This window comes from Sinohyriopsis cumingii, chromosome 4 (genome assembly GCF_028554795.1).
Source record: "Sinohyriopsis cumingii isolate HCF-2022 chromosome 4, ASM2855479v2, whole genome shotgun sequence".
In the NCBI taxonomy this organism is placed as follows: Eukaryota; Metazoa; Mollusca; class Bivalvia; order Unionida; family Unionidae; genus Sinohyriopsis; species Sinohyriopsis cumingii.
This window is the reverse complement of record NC_142964.1, coordinates 42,069,307-42,093,290: the sequence shown is the minus strand read 5'-3', so window position 1 is coordinate 42,093,290 and position 23,984 is coordinate 42,069,307. Positions and strand designations below refer to the sequence as shown.

The window sequence follows — 23,984 nt, the reverse complement described above, 5'->3', positions numbered from 1 at the left end:
TTTCAAGTATAAAATATATATATTTTGATATTTGTTTTACACAGTCCCAGTAACGCCTTCAAAACACCATCTTATGATTTTCCTGATGAAATATGGTCATCGATATTTCATATTTCATCAATATTGTCATCGATTTAATTATCAGTGCAATAGCTATTGTGAAAATTCCCTCTTGCAGTCATCATTGCAATTATTGGCATCATTCCCTGATAAACGATATTACTATCAAAAGCCTATCGGACTGCATACCGTGTATATTCGCTTATCAGATAAGTCCAACTGGAAACTTCAAAGACCAGTCACATAATGGGCCCGCATATCTGGGACTTTGCAGTTTGTTATGAGAGAACAGTAGTACAAACAACAGAGCAGTGCGTTTTGTTTGCAGCTGGAGTCCACTTGTACGCGAGTATATACGATAGCCATCACCTTGAAGCACCATCAGAGTTATAAATGTCGACGAGAAATGATAGATGGTCAGTGGATCATTGATGTCAACACGCTATTGCTATCATGCTACAATTTGATACAGTTGTGTGTGCGTGTGTGTGTGTGTGTGTGTGCGCGTGTGTGTGTGTGTGCGTGCGTGCGTGCGTGTTTGTTTTAATCAACAAATTTAAACATCGTTAATAACCTTCAGAAACGTATTAGTATTATTTCACCAAAAATTAAATTTTCTTATGAACACAAAAACATTTATGCCATTAGTCATGACCAAATTTAAGTTAACTTTGAAGTTTTATTCGCACAGTTGAGTATGCCATTGTCATTCTGATAGGGAGTAATACATAACAACAGCTTGGTTACAGTTTAGTTTGTTGAAATGAATTCACGTGGCTCAAAAATAGTTCCATTAAAGCAATAAACTCGGTTTGGATAAATGGAAATTAGAAATGGAACAAACGTTAATTTTGAAATCAATCTTGTTCACTTACTGCCACCTTTCTACTTGAAAAACGAAATCACATGCACTGTAATCCAAAGCGGCTACCTGCTGTGAAGTGTCTTCACAAACAATAGGAACGTGCAAGGTTAAAGAGACACAGATCGGGTAATGTCTGTTCTGTTGTATGACCCTGAGGTAATCATACATGGAGGATGTGCTAAGTGAATTGGGCTGTTGTCCTCTTTATTGTTGGAATGGCTCAACACATCCTGAACCTTCTGTTGTTTTTATTTTTTGGGGTGGAGGGATGAGAGATTTTGATGGTCATAGTTGTCACGAAAAGCAACTCGTAGAATGCTTGGCCACAAGGACAGAGAAATAGGACGTAAGAGATTAAAATAGTGTTTTGGTTTCTAGAGAGCTGTCAGTTTTGTGTGCTTCCCATCCCCCCGCCCCATTCTCTCTTGAGCAAGCGTATGGTTGTGTGTGTGTGTGATGAATCGCATTCGAAATTGGTCTGAGATCTGCTGGTATGGTATTCACCTAACTTTTGGATTCTATTATTTTATACAGCCATTCGTTTTTAATGAGAACTAGAAAATATACGTAGACTTTCATGTAGTTCAGTAAATATGTAGTCATATTCGTTCTAAAGTAAGGTGTGTAGCCATTTTTAAATTAATTTTCATCACACAATGATATATACATGACCATAACAGAGTTTGCATCAGTATATAACTTCTCATACACAATTCAATATTCATTCCCGAGTGTTTGTACACCTACACGAATGTACACGAGTTGGAAACAAGCAAATTCTTCTTCATTGATATAGACTGGTTTTCAACTCATTTGTCGTAATCAAGCGGTGACAGGATGTAAGATTTAATTGGATTATTCGTGTTTTTTTTAACTGTGACCGTCGTTTGACATATAATATAATTAACATAATTAAAATGCAACAGCGGTATATATTACACTTGATAAATACATGTTTAAATGTTCAAAGTTTTCATTACGCTTGCGTGTAGTGTGAAAAATAATTTCTTCAGTTAAAACAGGTATAATGTACATACTAAAATGAACTTTTATCTACAGATTACTTCCATTATGACACAATAAAACTAAGTAAATTAGCGTTTACACGGTTTGCCAAGGGGTGAGGTGGGATAGGGTGGACTAAGTAATGTGCAACGCAGACTCAGCAAACGTAACTTACCCTATATATTATATTTATTTTTATTCTAGTATTGAACCTTTTTGTGCATCTAACCCCGCTCCCCGCCCCAAAAAGATGAATAAAAGTAATAATAATTTACGACAAAGTGTCTTCCAGGACGAAAGTACAGTAAATTTATTTTCATAACTAACCGGGTACTTTTCATTTTTGGAGAGGCAGAAATGTAAATAAAGTAAGGTTCTACCTGTCAAGTATTTCGCTTCCTGGGCTGCCTCATGTCCGATTACTCGCTGTGCACTATAGCCAAATCGCAGGCAGAGAATTACACTCTATTACTTGTACTCTGAAAAAAAAACAAACAGCTGACATTACAGTTGTACGAAGGAAGCCTCGGTATGAACCCATGGTCACCACCTACAAATGAGAGAAAAATACCTCTAAAAATATATGGTGGCCATATTCCAGGATAATGAGAATGAAATAGTAATGTGCGTTCTGAGTCATCAGATAAGTAGTTTTTAACTACATACCCAATGATTCTTACAACTCTCGTCAATCCGTATTTCCGTGTCACACACCCAGATTCCAACTACTTAGGTGTCCTCTATGATATTCACGAGTAGATATTTTTAAACGCACTGAATCGAACTTTTGTAAGACTAAGAACTTGGAAAAAAATTGCAAGCAGTGTTCTTGCCAATAATCAAAATAGCAAGCACCGAATGCCCTCACTGTCCCATCCTTGAAACATTAAGCATTTGTTTAATGAATGCCCAAACTAATTAATACAGAGGAAATAAAATTCCAATTAAAACATAAAACTCAAAGCCCCACCAAGCCATCTTGAATTCCTTTGACTATAAAACAAAAATATCAATAAAATATACCAAAATGTTCTAGAGTATATTTCAAAGATAGAGAAAACGGAATAATTAATTTTCATGCATTTAATATCATATCAAGTAAAGTAACAAAACATTAATTAATATGCTCAAAGAAAAAGCTTAAAACCCAATTTTAATCAGATTAACGTAACATACAGCTTATTAATAGATACAATCATGATCAGTCTAGGCGGGGCTGGGGGAACCAATCCTTCGGGGAAGATAATGAGGCTGGCCGCTAGGGCGTAGCAGTGCAAGTGCGTACGTTCCTAACTCTGGTGGAAAAGGAAACCATCGAATCCCGTAACTTAGACTATCAAGGTACGCCTCTAAAGATAAATTTACAATAAAATGATATGTTATATTTGTAATGATGCACAATTGTGATGATATTTTCGCACATCATTATGTGGTGGTCAGCGTGACACGAAACATTAAGATTGGGTTATGGGCTAGGCTCGCAATAAATTGATAGCTTGCGATGGTTAATAGATGCTCTGTTTTGGGGCACGATTGGATTTTAATTAGAACCCTCTAGGATAACTGTCCGATAGATATATCAATAAAGGGTTAAGTAGAAGAACTGACAAAGTAGAGACAAATTTTGGGGAAATCTTGAACCAGTTGGAATAGGTGTCGTAAAATGATATTTTCCATACTAGTTTTTAACAAAGGCGGACTAGAGAGAATTATTCTGACTTCGATGAGAGTGTTACAATTTTGACTGTTAGTGACAGTTAATCATGAATGGCTAAGCTCAACGAGAGGTGTGTATACCCAGAAGAACGTTTTTTGTAATGTCCCTCGCGAAAATAGCAGTCTAAGTTTTTCTGCCGAAAGGGAAATCTGAGGGACTCCGAGGAAATTAATAAGTAATTTTTGTCGTTGAGTAAATCGTCCAGAGGACGTGGGTCTGGAGGAAATTGGGAGACCCTGAGGCTGCATACAAAGAGAGAAGCTAAAAAAAAAAAAGGTACAACTATTTCCATATATTTCAGCTGAGCACCCAAAAAAGTTGGGCAGAGAGAGAGAGAGAGAGAGAGAGAGAGAGACGATGACATGTCACCAACAGTGATTTGGAAAGGATGGAAGCAATCAGGTTATAATGACATGCCGGCAATTTGAGTTCGATCAGTCACTCGATTCTATGATAAATTTGTTTTAATATCATAATAGAACGGCGGCTAATTGTATTTCGCATACATTTTGTAATTTTATTTCTAAGAGAATGTGTTTCATTCAAATGTCATGTTCAGTTGTATTTCGTTTATGTAATAAATTGCATTATTATATTTTACAGTCGGGGGATTGTGTTGTTCTATTCTATATCTTTGTTCAGATCTCTGTCAAACCATCCATTAATTTCGTATATAATTTATTGTTTGCTCGATTCGGGAAACAAACACTGTGGTCGATCATCTCCTAGAAAACGATAACGAAAGCACCATAGCGGTCGGGGATCATATGTCATATCATGACATATAATATCTCCCTCCACGCCCTGTCAATATTACTAAAACAAAATTAAAGAAATGACTAGATTACTAACACTAAAAAATTCAACAATATAATATCAACTTAATATCCCCGCAGACACTGAATACATACATTCAATACGTTTTGCAAAATTAGGAATTAAAACTGCTTAAATATTCTGCTATTCTGTTCTTAACCACACTAATTTAAAACCTCCTTACACTGGTATCAGTGTAGTGCCCGATAATGGCCCATGTAATCCACTTCCTTAAGCATCCGTAATTCAGCATAAAAGATCCTAAGCCCAGACCATCAGGTCCAGCGACACAAACTGGCAACAAATTTAACAAATAATATTACCCCTATTTGAGATACGTTAACTGAACCCCCCAAAATTAATACTACAATCCAATCCCATCAGGCCAAGAAGCGGCATATTTAGGTTAGCTTCATAAGGGAATTACTATACTATTATAGGGTCCAATAAAACTGATCTCTTAAATTAGAAAATATATGGTCGTATAATCCCAACCCACCAACCCAACCTCCCAAGGAGGTAAATCCTATAAATATATAATATTCGCCGAAGCACAGTCTTATCCGAGTCATCTGAGCTAATTGAAATAAATTTGATGGTGGTTAAAACCCTTAACCATCAGGCCCAGTCACACAAAGTAAAAAACGATTGAACATATCCATAAATAAATAACTAAAGAAGGTGCGGATAAAATCTCAAAAAGTTAGGGCACGAACCGGTATTATGTCAACCCTCTGTTTCCTGAGTCTTAACAACCAAAAGCAGTTATGCTAGCTTCCAAACAAATGCAAGACAACACATTTAGACGCAACGATCCCTGGATCGAGTAAAACCAACCTGTGACATTGCTGCCATGGACTGTCCATCCCCTCTTTGACCACCTCCGCACATCAAATCGAAGTGCGTGGTTCTATTCCCACTCATTGCACTGGGGTTTCGTCAGGTGTGAGGCTCCATTCCCACCTCCCGACAAAATTAATAAAGTGGGGGTTGGAGGTAGTTGCTTGCTAACCACCCGACGAAAAACTAAGTAGCTCTCTTTGAAGTGATTACATCTTACGTGTCTATATAGCCGAAGACGAAATAAATTTAAGTCTTTCACACATTTGTGAATCTCAATTTCTTTTGAATTTCATTCATGCAGTAAGGTAAAAAAAATATAGAAAGTGTAAAACGGTGGTTTGTAGTAAATACAAAAAAACACACTTTCGTATTTTAAATTGAGTCTGAGGTGGGGGGGGGGGAAACGCGTTTGATATGGCATATAAATACGGCTCGGTCTGACGGCCCAGATTCATCCTTCCGCCGAATCAAACGTCTTCTTTCCGCCGACACAGAGCAAAACACGTATGCATTTTTGTGTATGTGGAAAGTATTTTTTAATCAAACTGATATAATGCATGCCACATATAATTCACCTTTACTCAGCAAATTTAATTAACTGTCGAGGGAACCTCGGAGTTTCACAGCTGGTAGGAAGAGTGGGTAGTGTTGGTGTTCAGATCCTTCTGAGACCCAAAAACCAAATTTACCGCATCTTCCTTCGTTAACTTTTTTTTCAAGTCTGTCAAATAAATTAATTCTGAAGTATCATAATTTATAGCTGAAAATTTGTTTTAAGTGTCAGAAAACTGATACATGTACTGTTCATAGAATTAAAACTAAAATTGTCAATTTTCAGCTACTTTTTAACCGTATAAATTAAATGTTCATAATAGATTTAAAAAATGAAGCCACCAAATTTCAGACAGTAAAGTTGACCATTGAATAATATTTTAGCCAAGCTGTAGGATGGGTCCATGCCGCATACAGCATTTCGTTCAGGGGCAATGAGGCGCGATAGCTGACACTAATTTGCCAATCAAAATTCGAAGCACCTGTGTAATTTTGAAAAAGGTGTACACACTTAAGAAAAATTAACAGTGCTATGTCCCAGGTTTATTGTGTCAGGTATCCGGCCAATTGTAAGAAAGAACACAGTTAACTCAAACTACCCATAGTGATGTGACTAGTACAAGTTGTAAAACAACGACGCAAAGAATCTCGGTGTCAATAACCATAAAAGGTGACCATGTAACAGGAAATTACAAATCCAGGGAGGCGGTACCTCATTGAACAATGGTGCTGATCTTCCTGAAGAAGATTTAAGCAACATCTTTGATGTACTATAGCCCAAAATGGAAGTACTAGTTAATTGGACAGATCCTGGAAAACCTTTGGGGTCACAGTCAGCTTGCTCTAGAACATCCAAGGTTATCAAACAATTCCGCCTGGCTCCTAATACTAGGCCATACCTGACATGAAACAGCGCGTGCTTCTTTGGCATCATGCCGTCTATACTCGCTTTGAAGTCGAGTCCAACTGCACACTGCAGAGACCTAGATCTGCCGTCCCAAAATGTGCCAGCAGATCTTGGTCTGTGCAGTTTGAGGGGAGTAATCAAAAGAGAAACAACACAGACCCTGATCTGCAGGTGCATTATGCTAAGGCAGATCGGTATCTTTGTTGTTTGCCGTTTGAGTCGAATTACAAGCGAGTAAGGATGGTAAATCGCAAAGTTGCCGATAAATGAATTAAATATGTGCTAGATCGGGAGATCTCAAAATGAAATTAATTATGGATCACTCGATAAAACATACTCAGAAAGGTGATACATCGAGCATGTATTACAGTGACTATTCGTCATCCAAATATGAAGCTTCCTTAAGTCTGTTTAACAAAGTATCTCCAACCATTTTGCATATTAAATAAGTAATCAGGATACCATATATTACACAATTTAAAATGAAGAAAGGAGAGGTTTGCTCATTAGACTTACAACTGTGACGTAACTGTATACATGGAGGTTGAATTGCAAAATACTGAATTACCGATATTACCACAATGAAGATTGTCGATATTCAACATACCATTCAATTCATTGACGATTAAATAAAAGCACAATTAGACCACATATCCTCAATCAAATGTGAATAAATAAACAACTCTGATTTCTTTTTTATTGCAATTCTTAAAAGATGGATATTTCTACACGCAGAACTTGTTAAACTACTATTTTTCGACATATGTTTTATAGGAGGACGAAAGGTGGTATAATTCATTTCTGATTTAAAAAATGAAATAAACGGTAACACAGACTCCATTTGTGATTTAAAAATGAAATAAATAGTAACACAAAAAATGCTAAGGTATACGTTTTACTCAAATAGTAATACTGCAGAATATTGGAAGTGTTTTAATTACACTCGTCTGGAAAGTAAGACAGTTGTCTATGAATAACAAAAAAAAAAAAAAAACAACATAGGTAGACATATATTTATAGCTCGTTTAATGTCATTACAATAATGGTACTAGCAGCTGCATCGCTTTGCGCTCAGCATTAAGAGGTTAGTGTTAGGATTGGTCGGCCTGGTGTCAGGATAATGTGACTGAGTGGGACATCATGCTACATGTCTGCGGCATGATATCCCAGTGCTAGACATCACTTTAAACTGCCACAATGCAGACATCGTATTGATATGACTGAAACATTGCTAAAGCTACGTTAAAAATACACACACACACGCGCGCGCGAGCGCGCGCGTCATAAAAAGCAGCATAAGAAACGTGTGCAATCCTTTGAATACACAATATACATGACTTAAGCTAATGGTACTCAATCAGAGCATTAAAAAATCTGTGTAATCACAGGGATTAGTACATTTTCTCAGCCAGTCTTCTCAGATAGGAATACTATATGTATTTATATTCTGATATAACTTAACATCAGTCAAGTCAGATTTATTTCATGTCTGTGCATATGCTTAAAACATGCTAAACTCAAATGCCAGTGAGGTGTTACTGTTTGCAATTAGTAATTATAATGGCATTAGAAATGTTCATGCAATAACACATATTACAAACATGCATGCAATTAATACAGTAGTGCTTGCATTAACGCATACTTGTGTATCATTTTACAATAAATACATACATTACAGATGGAATCATATACACCCCATTGGTGAATAGACCGTTTAGACCTATGTGTTTTGTTTTTTTCCGTTTTGTTGTTTTTATTTGTTGGTAATCTTATACACACAACCAGCTCAAAAAGACGTTTCTTTCAGATAATGAGTTTCACTTTTTGTATGGCATAATAAAAATGGATATTTTTTGTTTTCTTTATGTATGAGATGATAATTTTCATTATTCTAGAAACACTAAATTTTCACTTGCAATTTGTGTTTTGTCGGCTGTAATCTAATCACTATTGTAATCAAAGTCGATTGTCCTTTATATGATTCCCGCCTTTTCAGTACAAACATTTTCAATGTCGTAAGCAGCACGTGTTACTCACGCTTTTCAGTAACCTGACACACTAAATTGAAAACCAATTACAGGGTATCCGTGACATAATTACTCGGCTAAATTACTACATGTACTAGCTTTATGGCGTAGACGAAGAGGTTTAACGGGATGAGGGAGGGGATTCGCTGTAAAAGGATACAATTGCAATTTTAAATGTAGAGATCCTAAAAACCACTTATGTTCGCCAGGAAGGAAAAGTGGTGAACACCTCTAGATCACAAGCTATAATGTTTAGAAAAGATTTACGTAAAAAATATGGAATTCACTTACTTTTATGTACATTTAATTTGTATTTTACTCATGACCATTCTCAGTAGTTGAAGGTAGAAGTTTGGCATACCTGACTAATGTTTTTGGTCATATTTGTAACTTATAAATAGGCCATTTACTACGATATGATTCAAGATCTTGATATTTTAGAAACTTAGAATGTTCTGGAACAGAACATCTGACCCACATTTTGGTCATTTTATTTCGTCTGAGGTTTTTATGTAAGGTTGTGGTCAAAAAAATTATTCATTCCTCCTTTAAGTTCAGTCTGTTGAATTAGTTACTGTTTTGTTCCTATATAATCATAGTGAAACCATATTTTATAATTAAAAAAGAAGCTAATGATTGGAATTGGAAAGTGATCATTTACATTTTGAACTAAATCACTATTTTGGCATTATTGTAAATTAATTTAAGGACCTTTTGGATTATATGATTGTGATACATCAAGACGGTTGGCACATCAAACTATTCAAGGCTGCTGATACGCCAGCACATTCAATATTGGAATTCGCTTGGAACACTCTATACATTTAAGCTTGTGATATAAACATTGTGATTATCTGGGATTTAATGCACAATACCTGTAATGCTTGTAAGTTCCTCTTGAATTTTCACTTTGTAACTTAAAGAAATACATTTATTTGTTGATTTTAGAAAACTTTGTTTAGTTAGCTTCGCTGTGTTACTTAGTGTAAGACCGTAGATTAGTTAAACTTGAGTGAAAAACTTGAAAATGCAAACATGTTTACATATCTTGGACTTGTTATAACGTTAGGCTGTTCCTTTAATAAAACACAAGACAACATTAGCTAGGCAAGTGAAAAAACTGATAGTTTATCTTCAGATTTCAATATTGAAAATTTCGGCATAAAATTTCACTTTTACATTCTTTGATATATGGAAATGCGATTTCTAAACTTGGGGTATACATTCAAAGGCTTGAAGTTGAAGCTGGTAGCTAGGTGAGGCCGTGTAAACCAGTTCATATATGGCTTAGTTTTATTTACAATCAAAAGGATGATTTATATCATTTAGCAATCGAAAGCTCGTTTTATACAGATCTTAGAGTCAAATATATCGATAAAAATATATTTAAATTTATAGAACTTATGAATACTCAGAATATTAGAGTTTTTTGTTAAAAGTCTGGCTACTTGCATTTATAAAGCTTTACGGTAAATAATACCATCCTATATTCAGCTATCTTGTAAAGAATTTTAACTGACCATTGCTTAGATATGAATTTCAGTTACATGACATCTGAGTTTAGCCTCGTATTAATAGCCTTAAGAATGTACATATCTTTGTCTTGTTGGTGCAGTATCGTTTCTATGTTGTGAGTGTAATGTATTGTATTGTATTGTAGTGTAGTGTAGCGTAGTGTAGTGTAATATAGTGTAGTGTGGTGTAATGTGGTGTGGTGAGGTGCGGTGCGGTGCGGTGTGGTGTTGTGTGGTGTGCTGTGGTGTGCTGTAGTGTTTACTAATAATGCTGATAATTTGCTGTTCATTGTAATATCCACCGTTCAATTTTGTTAACTGAAAATTTATCCACAGAGTTCCTTTGGGGATATCGGAATGAATACAGATTCTCTCTTTCATATCAGAATTGCTTGCAAGAAGAAAATTGTGATCAGAAAGAATATACGGTTGGTCGGGGAATGGGATTCACAGGGTACGAAACGTACATTCGTTCTATTTCTTATTGGTTAAAATCGTAGGTATAATCGAGACATAAATTGATAACGACGCAACCATAAAACATGTTCAGCACGTTTCGAGCTAATCAAGCTGTTTGTCAGGGGAAGAATCAACTTACATTTACAGGACAAGCACTATACACAAAGGCTTACAGAAGTCATGGACTATTACATGTTTGAATAAGGAATATGCAAGCAGTACGTAAAAAGTGGGAAAAAAGAACAAATTGAAAAACGGTCTTTCTTACACAGAGTAGCGTACATGTTCACGATACACATACACACTGCATATATATATATATATATATATATATATATATATATATATATATATATATATATATATATATATATATATATATACACACACACACACACACACACACACACACACACTAAAGAGTTTGAAATTACTCTTCATTTCAGAGCCATTTAAGTTTGGAAATTATATTAAATGTTATAACAAGTGTGGAAATATACCTATATACATTGCGTTCATGGTACCTTTTCTTAAATTTTTACTACAGGTAACAGGTACTCTGGGAAGGCACAGGTGTTACATTAATTCATACTTTTTTTCTTTATTGGCGACTTATAAATGTATTTACTATTGCATTTAATAACGATAGTGTTTTTTTGCCAGTCTATTACAGACGTATATTAGTTGGTTTACTGTTATAGACGTATATTAGACAGTTGGTTTACTGTTATAGACGTATGTTAGACAGTTGATTTACTGTTATAGACGTATATTAGACAGTTGGTTTACTGTTATAGACGTATATTAGACTGTTGGTTTACTGTTATAGACGTATATTAGACAGTTGGTTTACTGTTATAGACGTATATTAGAATGTTGGTTTACTGCCATTGTGTTCCTCAGATCCGTAAAATAGGCCATAAAAGGACATTTATGGAAGAAATTGGAGGAAACGATATTGTTTAGGGATATGACGAATTTATTATTCAATATTTCAGGCCTTCAATCGATAATGTAAAACCAAAACATATGAACAAAACATATGATGTGTGTGTGTGTGTGTGAGAGAGAGAGAGAGAGAGAGAGAGAGAGAGAGGGACAGAGAGAGAGAGAGAGAGAGAGAGAGAGAGACGTATGCGCATGCTAACATGAAAATATGTTATAGATTTTCCTTTTGTTAACATTTCGCATTGATATCGTACTGTATCCCGACCCTATCTTAGTTAGCCGCTCAGTCGACTGAGCGATGTGGTGATAACAAAGAAACAGTATTACATTGATATAGAAACAAAGGATTTTGTCTTAAACTATCTAAATTTGAATGGAGTGAGCGCTGCTTCTGGTTGATATGTGCATGACCTACGACTCCGAACAACAGCAAAGAATGGAAACAGGCAGGTTCGATTGAAGAAATGCAAAATTTTGGGAGAGGCTTGAAATGATATCTGATAAATGTGTATGAAGTTACACTGGCCGCTAACAGAAATTAAGGAAAAACAGTTTTATGCGTTGGGTATTCCACAGTACTAATTAACTGTTTGCAATACATTATACTGTGTGGTGATTACTTCTTTGGACCACAGAGTTAAGGGTGTCCATTTGTGCAAAAGGATCTTGTTGGCTCCTTAATTGTGTTGTTACGTGTTATTAGGAATAGTTGGGACGAGAACAGAAAACCCGGAGACGGTTTATAAATTTCGCGTGGTTCCTCTCAACACTCCATGTTTTATATCCGCTGTTCTGGCAGTAATATCTACATGATCCGAATGCTTAATATAACAAGAACTGCATTTTCCTGTTTCTATTCATGACTGTCACTTCTAAGAACGTGATGGACAATCTTCTTCGTGTTATATGTAAACTACAGAAAAAGAGAGTTTTAATACACGCTTTATTCTTGGAATAACACTGTTTAATCTTGACGCTCCATGATTCAAATCGTCTATAATGGATTCAAATCTTGAAAAACTCCAGTGGTTTTCAAAACCGATCACTTCCATTCAGACTGAGTATGGGATTGTGAACTATATGCATCTAAGGCTTATTCCGAACTTGAAAAGCTTAACATCTTGGTAGAACTACTCACCTACGAAACGTACGAATTTGAAATCGGAAGTGCTCCAATGAGCATAGAAAATATGAAGTTTAACAGAAAAGCATGTTAGCACATATTTGTGAGGAATTTAGTTAGTTACATTTGCAATAATGACATAAATTAGAATGATTTTAGCAAGTCATCACAGTAGCAACAACACAAACAAAAATAAAATAATTAAATGGGTCCAAAGTGTGGAACTATTTTGTTAGACTCTTAACCTACATATGTCAGCTTGACTGCGCGGCGTAGGGATAATATAGATGATTGTATAGTGGCTGGCCTTATCAGAGGCGCTAAGCAAGCAGCGATGGTGCAGAATAGAATAGATTTCTGAAGTAATATTTATTACATGGGTAAACCCGTAACCGGCCACATAGTCAACTCTTGCGTTTTTCACAGGAAAAGCGGGAATATTTCTGAAAAATATACATGATGTGCTTGAAGATTATTACAGTTTGGCTAGTGCGCTCAACTTTTCATAACCAATAATATATTACTAATATTTTAATTCGATGTTCATTTGTATAAATCGGTGATATCGATAATATTATTATAACACTGAGTGGAGAAGACGCCAATTTTGTGGCGCGTGGGATATGTCATTTTTCATGAACATTAGTTCTTGCACAGGAGAAAGTAAACCGGAGTTGTTTTTCTCTTTAGTTGTGTGATCTTGTCTGAGATGTATTATCAAAGTGTTGTTTTCATTCCCGACTAATTGGAGACTTATAACATATTAATAGAATACTTGTAAGATGACCCTAGTGTGAAGGTGAGAACTGGAAAATATTTTCAAGATGAATTCTTTAGACAATATCATCCCCGTGACCACCTGGATACATTGTATGGTGGGGATATTTTTGTATTCCCAGTGTTGGATCACATCTTTTCTCTTCATCAGCTTGGGACATGCGTCAGGTAGGTGAAGCTGGCATTGTGACTCACTCTCTCTGAATCATCTCACAACGCTTTGTCGCTGATACTAATTTTGTTTTAATTACTCTCACAGAACCTATCACAACAGCAATCAAAAAGTGTCAGGTTATACATCATAATGGTTCATTTAGAGGCAACTAACAATTATATGAAATGATAAATCTCGATACTTAATTGATACATACCAAATCAATGTCGTCTGTTCTCATAACCAGAATTTAAATGATAAAACCTTTGGTTTACTCTGTTGCTATATATTTTTACCACTTTTAAGACGATACGGGAACATGCCTTTGTTAAAACTGTTCATAGATACCTGCAAGCCTTTTTCAATACATTGGCAATACAACAGCGTACAACATGGCAGCCGAATAATTTCTACGAATTTACTTTTAGTTTTATGTTTTTCTTAATTCATAGCACGGTATCATAACAAAGAACGACACAGTAATAGACGAAGGTTTCAAAGAAAGTGGTACAAGTATATTAGTTTGTTCGAGAATCAGACGGGATAGAAATTAAATGAATTTAGAATTTAAACAACTGTTTGTTTTATGCCTGCTATCCAACAGGAATAAGAACAAAGATTTGACACGGGGATGGGTTTCAAGAACGGCAAGTCGTTTGGTAAACTGACTTCAGTAGATGGACCGATATACGAGGCAAATTGTCTATAAAACGTGTACGAGATTTATGCTGACTTTACAATATGCTTTTGGAGTCTCATTTTACAATGGCGTAAAGGTACATCTACTTATTAAAACGTTACAGACAAAAAAGGAAAAACACCAACATGATAACAGCAGCAGTATCAGTACTAATTGCAGTATTAGTAGTTGTGTTGGTTTTGTTGATAGTTGTGGTGGTAGCAGTAGTAATATTTGTAACAACAGACGCTGGTGATACTGCTATTACAACTAATTATTGAAATATTGTCCCATAAAACATTGGCAATCAAGTTAATTATATTTATCTTGCGTTTCCTATTTCCATCACATTTATGCGCGGGACATTTGTTTCTCGTAAGTATAGGCTGGCTTGCTGTATCAAGAAAATTAAACTAGGAAGAAATGCGTTAACTACGTCACATGTACATTACAATATGTGGTCTTTTATTGTCAACAAACCGTTTTACTGTTTACCAAGAGTATGCAAGAATTATGAGCAGAAAAGTGTTATGTTCTTGTAGTATAGGGTTTGGTTTGGTTTTGTGGGTTCGATGTCATTTTTGGTGCATGATAGGCTATACATGGCTGTCAGTATTTTTTGTGGACGAAGAACATAAGAAAACCTAAAGAAGAACTTCAAACTTTCGGGAAGCTACAGGCAAAGCTTTCTTACGTGCACATGTTCGAAGAGCTGAAACTCGATCACATGCTGACAAAGGTGAGATGTGAGCTGTAAAAGCGAGCGCTTTAAGACCACTGGGTCCATCCGGGGCCTTTGACTACTCGGCCATCCGGGGCTCCTCATATCGTACACAAAATATAAGAAAATTTAATACTGCATTAAGTACATAACCTCACACCCCCTCATTGTTAAGGCATATTGTCAATAATGAAGCTACTTATGTGTAATAATAATTATTTGTGATATGATGTAATACATACATACATACATACATACATACATACATACATACATACATATATACAACAACAAATATTCCTTTGATGAAGTTGCATATACACAGCAGGGTTACAAAGGTTGTGCATTTATTGAGCATAAGCTGTTGAATGCTTGACAATGTAACAGACAACAGGAAAAAAATGTCATCGTCTATTACTCAACACTTCGAGCAAGTGTCAGCCGTCCTCGGTTGTAGTGGCCACGATTATCTCCCCCTGTCTGTGAATTAGGCGCAAAAAAGACCAGTATAGTTAAATATTTTAGTTAATGAATTTGATTTTCTAATTGTTAATTAAGGTTGAATTTTAAAAGCGTTATGAATATTTGCATCAAGCTGAATTTAAAATCAGAAGAGTTTCACATTTTGTTAAGCTTTTCTATGATCGATGATTCACTTTTCATTATATATTGTCAGAAAATACTCTTTGATGCCTCTTGATGACAGAAATTTATAACAGACCGATTGTTTTGTTTCTTCAAATAAATTGTTCACATTATTTTGTCGTACAGTCGATATGATTTGACGTTTTAAGATAATTATGGACCAAGAAGACAAATTGCCGATTTACAATTACCGGTTAGATGGAAACTTTATCGCCATATCAATAACGTTCTAGCATACGCAGATAGTGATTCCCACTGGAAGGGAGTTTTTGTCGTTGCTGTTCCTTGGATTAATGGACTTGTATGATTGGCAATAAACATTTGTAGAATGTTGCAAAGGCACTCAACATAATCGATAGTTTTCGACAAAGTTATATAAATATGATGTGCCAAAAGGTGCGTAGGTAAATTATGCTGACAGTTAAGTATTCGCCACGATATAGAAACCTTATATGCACGCGCGGAAAAGTCCAACCTAATTAATTAACATGCAAAGGATAACTGCTGGCGAACTCCTTGGTTTAATAACTGATCCTCATAGATGCAGCTATATTTAATTATTGTGTGCATTTAAATGACATAATTTAATGCATCAGTTATGAGATGCTGAAATATAAATCGTTTTCATGTTTATAGGTTAGCAGCTTCAGCTTAGAACATAAGATTCCTTTCTTACATATTCACCTGTTGCGCTTGATTTTCTCTCATGGTAACGTAGATTTTAATTTATTTAAATATTGATTTGGATGCAAACAAAATGAGATTGCACAGTAGTCTTCTCAAATGTCGAAGTTTCTGCTTCTTTAACTTTAGTTTTCTGGATATATAGAAACATGTTCAATCGTAATCTTGAGAAACTCCAGACAATGGGCCGCGCAGTTAATTCTGAAATCTATTACGAATCAATCGAATGTAATATATTCACGTCTACAACAGGTATCTGTATTAAAAAGTATTTCTTTTTGTTTTAAAGGAATAATTACACATAGCTCTGTAAGCAATCATTTTACAGATTATACCTCTAATCTAATTGAACTGTGATCATCAAATACCGAGCGTAATCGCCGATCAGCATCTAACAACGGGAGTCAAGAACCAATTATTGCCAAAGCTCTTTTACAGTATTGTTATCTTCTATTTGGAATCCCACACGCCCGAGGATACATAATTAACATTTCTTTGCTTCGTTTAAAACTTCATTAAATAAATTCTTTCTTGACCACCTAGAATGATATACTGAAGCATTGCAATGCAGAATTGTATCATTGTATTCAGAGATAATCTGAACATGTTTTATTCTGTTTATGTCTCGTGGGTCGGTGGTTCTTTCTGGGGTTTTCCCGGGTTCTTCCTCCACCATTAATACTGGCCGCCATGTATAGCCATATCGTGTGCTGAAAAATGGCGTTAAACCCTACAACAAGAACAACAACAACAATTCTGTTTATGTGTATATTAATTCTGACACGCTGAAATATGTACACATATGTGTAGTATATTTTTTTATATATGTACTTATTGGGACCCCGGGTGGCCGAGTGTACTGAAGCGTTCGCCTTTACCAATCACTGTCTTCTCACTTCTATCCGCGTGGGTTAGGATCTCCGGCTCGGAAAATGTATTTGCCAGTGATAATGCCGTGAATCTGTTATATTGAATTTACTGTGAGAACAAAAAAAATCGTCCATGAGCCTAATGCAATAACCGGTATAACACTTTGCCCGTCTTTAAAAGAATAATGGACTCAGTTGTATCTTGACCATTTTCTATAACAAAAACGTTTTTATTCTTCATTCAAGATGACACAGAGCCATGATAAGGTATACCATCAGTAGTTGCCTACAAGTCGAGTCAAACTGCAAACAACAAAGATCCTGATCTGCCGCAGCATAATATGTCTGCAGATCATGGTCTATGTTGTTTGTTCTACTGATTACTCCTAACAAACTGCACAGACCCAGATCTGCAGGCGCATTATGCGCCGGCAGATCTGGGTCTATGCAGTTTGCAAACGGACTGAACTTATAAACGAGTACATACGGTACATAAGAGTTACCGCTCTTGTCAGTTTTGAGGAATATACAACTATTACGGCTTTGAACAGATCAATTCGTAAAATTCACCATTTGCAGCATTTTAAGTATAGTATGACAAGTGGAATCAATATGCTAATGCTTATATGATAGTATTTTAGATTACAGTGTATGATGTATGACAGTGTTAAGGGCAGTAATATCTCTGCAGTTTTGTATTCCGGAAATGATGAATGGATCTCAAAGCTTCTAAGTTTTTGCTATAGGTTCACACAAGTAATACATTTTCTCCAGAAATATTTATTGAGAGATTAGAGGTACCATTCTAATTGTTAATCTTTTTCTTTTTGTTCTTGACTTGTTATTTTTTATTTTTATTTTTTTTGTAACAAGGTAGGTGGGTAGTGGTGGTGTCTAACTTGCAAAGTAACAACTTTTGTTGGAAATCGTAGATAAAACTTGAGGTTATTAATTTTTGACAATTAATTATTAAAAGGTATATCCAAATTGCGTAACATGGTCTTGAAAAGTAAAATGATGGTTTATTTGCATAAACGTTGTGACGAACTATATGGTTGGTGTGGGGTGATCTCAGTATTTTATTTAAACTATTATAGAAGTCCCACCCAGGCTCTATTTTGTTGGAAGTTATATTTTGTGAAAGATAGATGAAAAGCTCCAAGCCCCCAGTCAGCAATGCCGACGGTTAGATGATTAAATATACAAAAACGGTTGAAATTCAATGAATAACAATTTAATAACAATTCAGTAATCAAATAATTCAAACTTCGAATTACACTCCTTCCGCTCGACCCTTTAATAAGCATATTGCATCGCTTGATTAGCAGTGTGAGATTGACTTCCACCTGTCCTTGTATTTCTACTCATCTGTTGTATCCTTTTTCTCTCTTGTTTCTCCCAATTCCTTCTCCTCCTTCTCCTCGACTTTCTCTAGAGACCTTCTCCTCCTCCTACACTTATGTCGACTTCGACTGTCTCAGCTACAGTCTGAATTTCGCCTCCAACTCTTGAAGGCTTGGGACCTAATGGAACCGGAAGTTCTCTGTCCCCTTAAAAGCTTCCTGTGAAAACACAAGGACGGTACAATCTTTTTTTCTTAGCCCTCTCATTTCACACTACACACAGCCTATCACCAGATAACGGCTATTAAATTTCTTTGGTCACGCATTCGTTCACATGGAGATAACCATACGTTCTTGTATGGTAAAGAAAACGTCATAATACAGCATGGTATCAATTACTTCTTATACATACATCAATAAATTCCGTCACATTAGTACATATTTCTAATCTCGTTATACTAAACAATATCACAATAATCAAACACATTTCTTTACCTTACAACTCATAAAAAATACACAAATATTCAAATATCCATGCTCTGATATATGCATACGTCCATAGTACCTAATCTTACACGCTTCAATCATGTTTCCAGATTCACAATTCAAACATGTGTAAATTCTAACATGATAATAATAATAATAATAATAATAATAATAATAATGAGGACTTTGTCTAGCGCCTAATCTTTAGAAGCTTTAAACGTTTTACAACATTAGACAACACTTATAACATAAATGCATATATAATGATATGATCACAAAAACAAACACCATGCAATAAGAAAGCATGAAAAACATACTGAAAATATTTAAGGTAGGAAACATTATTAGGTCTTTTAGTTGGTTCATGCAGTCGAAATAAGTGAGTTTTAAGAGCCCTCTTGAATGAGATCACTGTGTCTTTGTGTCTAAGTTAAGTGGGCAATTCATTCCACGTTGCTGTGCCCTGGTATGCTAAAGAACGCTGTCCATATGATTTTGTTTTCATAGTGGGAATAATGAGAATACAATTGTCAGAAGAGGAGCATAAGTATCTTGCTGGTATGTACACATGGATTAGGTCGGATATGTATGTTGGACTGGAGTCCGTCAGTGAAACGTAGCACAGAGAACAAATTTTGTGTTTGATTCTGGATAGAATGGATAGCCATTGTAGAGTACAGAGCAGCGGGGAGGTGTGCTCTGATCGTGGTACTCTAAGTATAATCCGAGCTGCTGTGTTTTTAACTTCTTGAAGTTTCTGGAGTAGATATTGAGATGAACCAGACAGAAGTGAGTTACAATAGTCCAGTCTTGAAAATACTAACGAACACACAAGTGTTTTAGTGGCATCAACTGAAAGATATTTGCGAATGGAGCTGATGCGTCTCAGCTCAAGATATGCAGCCTTGCATATGTTCATGACATGTTGGTGCAGTGTGAGAGTACTGTCCAGAGTAACACCTAGGTTTCGTACTGATTGTGTGAATTTAATGTTGGTGTTGCTGATATTCATTGTTTGAGGTAAAGACTGTGAATGAGAAAGTCGTTGTGTTTTAATCAGAATGGCCTCAGTTTTATGATCATTCATCTGCAGCTTGTTACATGTCCTCCATGATTTCACATCAGAAATGCACCTCTCTACACCTTGGATGGTAGCATCAACTTCAGTAGGGTGGCTAGATTTGTATATTTGGATGTCATCAGCGTACAATTGGTGAGACACTGGATGATGATCTATGACGCTTGAGAGCGGCTGATTGTATAGAATGAAGAGAACAGGTCCAAGAACAGACCCCTGTGGAACACCAAAACATAGATGAACTAGGATGGAGTGAATTTCATTTTCAGACACAATTTGTGTCCTGTTGACCAAGTAGGACTTGAACCACAATAAGGCTGTATCATGAATGCCAAATACGTGCTGGAGACGGTGAAGTAATATATCATGGTATATTGTCTCAAATGCTGCAGACAAATCAAGGAGGGTGAGGACTGTAATCTTTCCGCTATCCAAAGCGGAGTGAATGTCATTAACTACTTGTAGAAGAGTAGTTTCAGTACTGAAAGCATTAATACATGCACTGGTTTACTACAAAGTAACCTAATAGCGAATTACAAGGTTAATTCTGACCTCAAGGCTAACAATCCGCCTCGCATCAAATAATTCTCTATGTAAGGCTCAACCCCAATATCACAAATACGCATGTAAATGAAACACTTCAGAGGTAATTCCACATACTAAACTATCCTAGTAATTACTCGAAATCCCTCCCCTGAGTTCTTAGTTGACCTTGGCTAGAGGTCTCCTTCGTCCCGTGTGTGCTGTGTATATATGCTATATTGTGTGTGTGCTATATAGTTTTCGTGTCGGGACAGCACGACTTTTTCAATTCATCCCAGTTGTCTTAATATACGTTTTTATTTGGGTATCACAGATCCATTTGATAATTTTGATAAAATTCTGATATATAAAATTTTAATTAATATTTTTGAATTCTGGCGAGTGAACGGTGTACTACAGGTTTATCATTAAAAAATAAACCTATTGTTTTATATGTGTGTTGGTATGTGTCTTTCCTCGCATTAGTTAAATTCTAGAATGATGCCGGCTGTGCTTGAGTGGGGGTCCATACTTTCTTTATTTAACTGTATTTCTCCCGACTCGAGTTGGCCTCCTCTTTATTATTTAACCCATTAACCAAAAGGGTTTAAAGAAATTTCCATAGGAGGGAAAAGAACTATACAGTAAGAGAGCTGTATAGTTAGACAGGAAAGGGTTATAGAAGATTATTAGTTGCCAACACGCCTATTCCCCTGTTTTTCTGTATGGTCTGCTAGTTTTCTACGTGGGGTGTTTTTTCCTAGACTATTTCCTGGGCCTGTTCACTTCGCGTAGCGCCATGTGACATAGCCCCATGACGTCATTGCCTCGTACTTTCCTCCACATAGATTCCCTGTCCCATCCACTGGTTTCTTTTTCTTAACCCTAATAAAACTTAAGTACATTTTAATTTTGGTCCGGTGAGGGCTCTAGCCCGTACACTGGCGATGGCACACCCCTAATGGGTAGCAAACCGAAGCTCCCCTCCCATCCCCCATCCCATTCCTTTTCTTTCTTTCAGTAATTTTAAAATTTGAGATATTACCGACGGGATTTAAATTGGCTCTTAATTTGATCATTTGGATGCTTAAAGAGAGTGAGAACACTTGTCTGAGTTGAGGGATGAGGTGGGGTCTCTGGTCCGCACACTGGCAGTAGCACAATCCTAATGGGGAGCAAACCAAAACTCCCTCTCCCACCCACGCCCTCATGGTGTCTCACACCATCTCCATACAAGTTATACATAGATTTATTGAGCTTACTTGTTTATTTGTATTATTTGCCCGCATGCCATCATGATCTCAATTATGTATTCAATGACCTTAAAAATTGTGCTTTTGTCAAAATCTTCATCTAGGAAAAGTACGTGATACCTTCAGTACCGTTCTCTTTTGCAGATTTCTATAATTAATTGTATTATTTAGTCTTTCCTTTTTTCGCATTGTGTGATTACATAGCTTTTAGTACAATAAGCAAAAGGGCAATTTGGTGTTGATTCTAACAGATTACGAGTGGTTTCTTTCTCTGAGTAAAGCCGATAGATCTGCGATCCTTCCAGGCAAATAATAAATTACTCTTTACGATTTCAAAAGGTATCATTTGGATCTGAATTGTAATCACGCCCTCTATCTCAATTTTTGATTGGATACAGCCCTCATTTCCTTGGCATGACACAGCCATTAGTGTGTTCAAAAGGCCATCAGCGCCAACAAAAGTAAACAGACCTATCAAAAGGCTTCAAATTTTCATATGTTTGGCAAGCAAATCCTTGTGTTTGTGTCTTATATTTCTCAGCGATAGAATAAAGTGACACCTCATTTACAGCGCTGTATTGTGAGATAAATTGCTCACTAGTGCAAACTACGTTGGTAAAAATGCAATTAAACGTTTACGCTCATGCTGCTATGTTTCCACATATAAAGAGAAAGAAGATTTATAAAACTGCTGCAAAGTTTGTCATCTCTTCAAGGTGTCACACAACTGTTGAGTCAATGAGCTGTTATTGCATCCTATTGTTTTTCATAAGAAAAGATTTCAAATTTATTTTAAAGGAGATTTACTAACTAGCAAAAAATATTATTTAATTTAATACACAGTTTCCGATCCTTCCGATATGTGGTATATCCATGTCACACTGCTGTATTCAGTAACTTATTTGTTTATTGTTAGATAGGAAGTTATATGCCTCGTGTAAAATAATATAATTTATAACACGAAGACTAAGTTTTAACATAAGCCATTTCAACAGACTAAATCTAATATTCTTTGCGGAAGTTTTGGAACGTGGATTATTTCATACGCCCTTTAAGTTCCAACTGCCATTTGACTCCATACTTTAAAGTCAAAATTTGGGTAAGGTTTTTGACTGGATATATTTATTGAACGGGTGTTAAAATATGGTGTTGCACTCAAAACAACTCACACGTGTAAGCATTTGACACTTAAATAGAATTATTTATTGAACGTGAGTTAAAAATATGGTGTTGTAAACAACTCACACGTGTAAGCATTTTTCACATGAATATAAATATTTATTGAACGGGTGTTAAAAATATGGTGTTGTACTTAAACAACTCACACGTGTAAGCATTTGACATTTGAATATAAATATTTATTGAACGGGAGTTAAAATATGGTGTTGTACTCAAACAACTCACACGTGTAACCATTTGACACTTGAATATAATGCAATATGTATGCCTTATGGACTCGCTTATACGATGAGTCTAATTGCAAATTTCATAGATACCGATCTGCCATCTCACATTGCGTCTGTGTTATTTGTTTTAGTGATGAGTCCTAACAGACCGCACAGACCTGTATCTGCCCGCGCATTAAGCAGATCTAGGTCTGTGCAGTGTGCAGTTGGACCTCTTTTATGAGCGATCATATAAAGTACCTTTCCTCTTAGCTAAGTATGCTTCCTCGATTCCCTTTCTCTGCGTCCGAACGGTTACATTTTAATATACTGTTAAATATTAAAGTTGTAATAACTTGACTTAGCTAGGGATAGCTTTGCGCAAGCTTAGACATGATAGCTTATGACATACTCTTTTTATTACCTCCTCACCAACTTAGCCGAATAACCAGAAAGACCAATTTGCAATGATATGTTTTTCTTTATGTCCTATTAGATGTTCCGCTTTTGTTTGATATTGTTTTATTATTATTCAATAACATAATGAACTCA

General features: G+C 35.8%; 1 protein-coding gene across 2 annotated transcripts in view; it reads left to right on the top strand.

Moving 5' to 3' along the window:
* Positions 1-23,984, top strand: part of LOC149801051 (zwei Ig domain protein zig-8-like) — an 85,906-nt gene that overhangs the window by 38,957 nt on the left and 22,965 nt on the right. Inside the window, exon 1 of one of the 2 annotated variants that reach the window (XM_089955086.1) lies at positions 12,137-13,781. The exons of the other annotated variant lie outside the window; for it this stretch is intronic. Within the exon in view, the coding sequence (XP_089811212.1) occupies positions 13,661-13,781 (121 nt within the window). The 5' untranslated portion in view covers positions 12,137-13,660. Of the gene's footprint in view, positions 1-12,136; positions 13,782-23,984 lie in introns of those variants that run through there. 2 annotated transcript variants of the gene reach the window in all.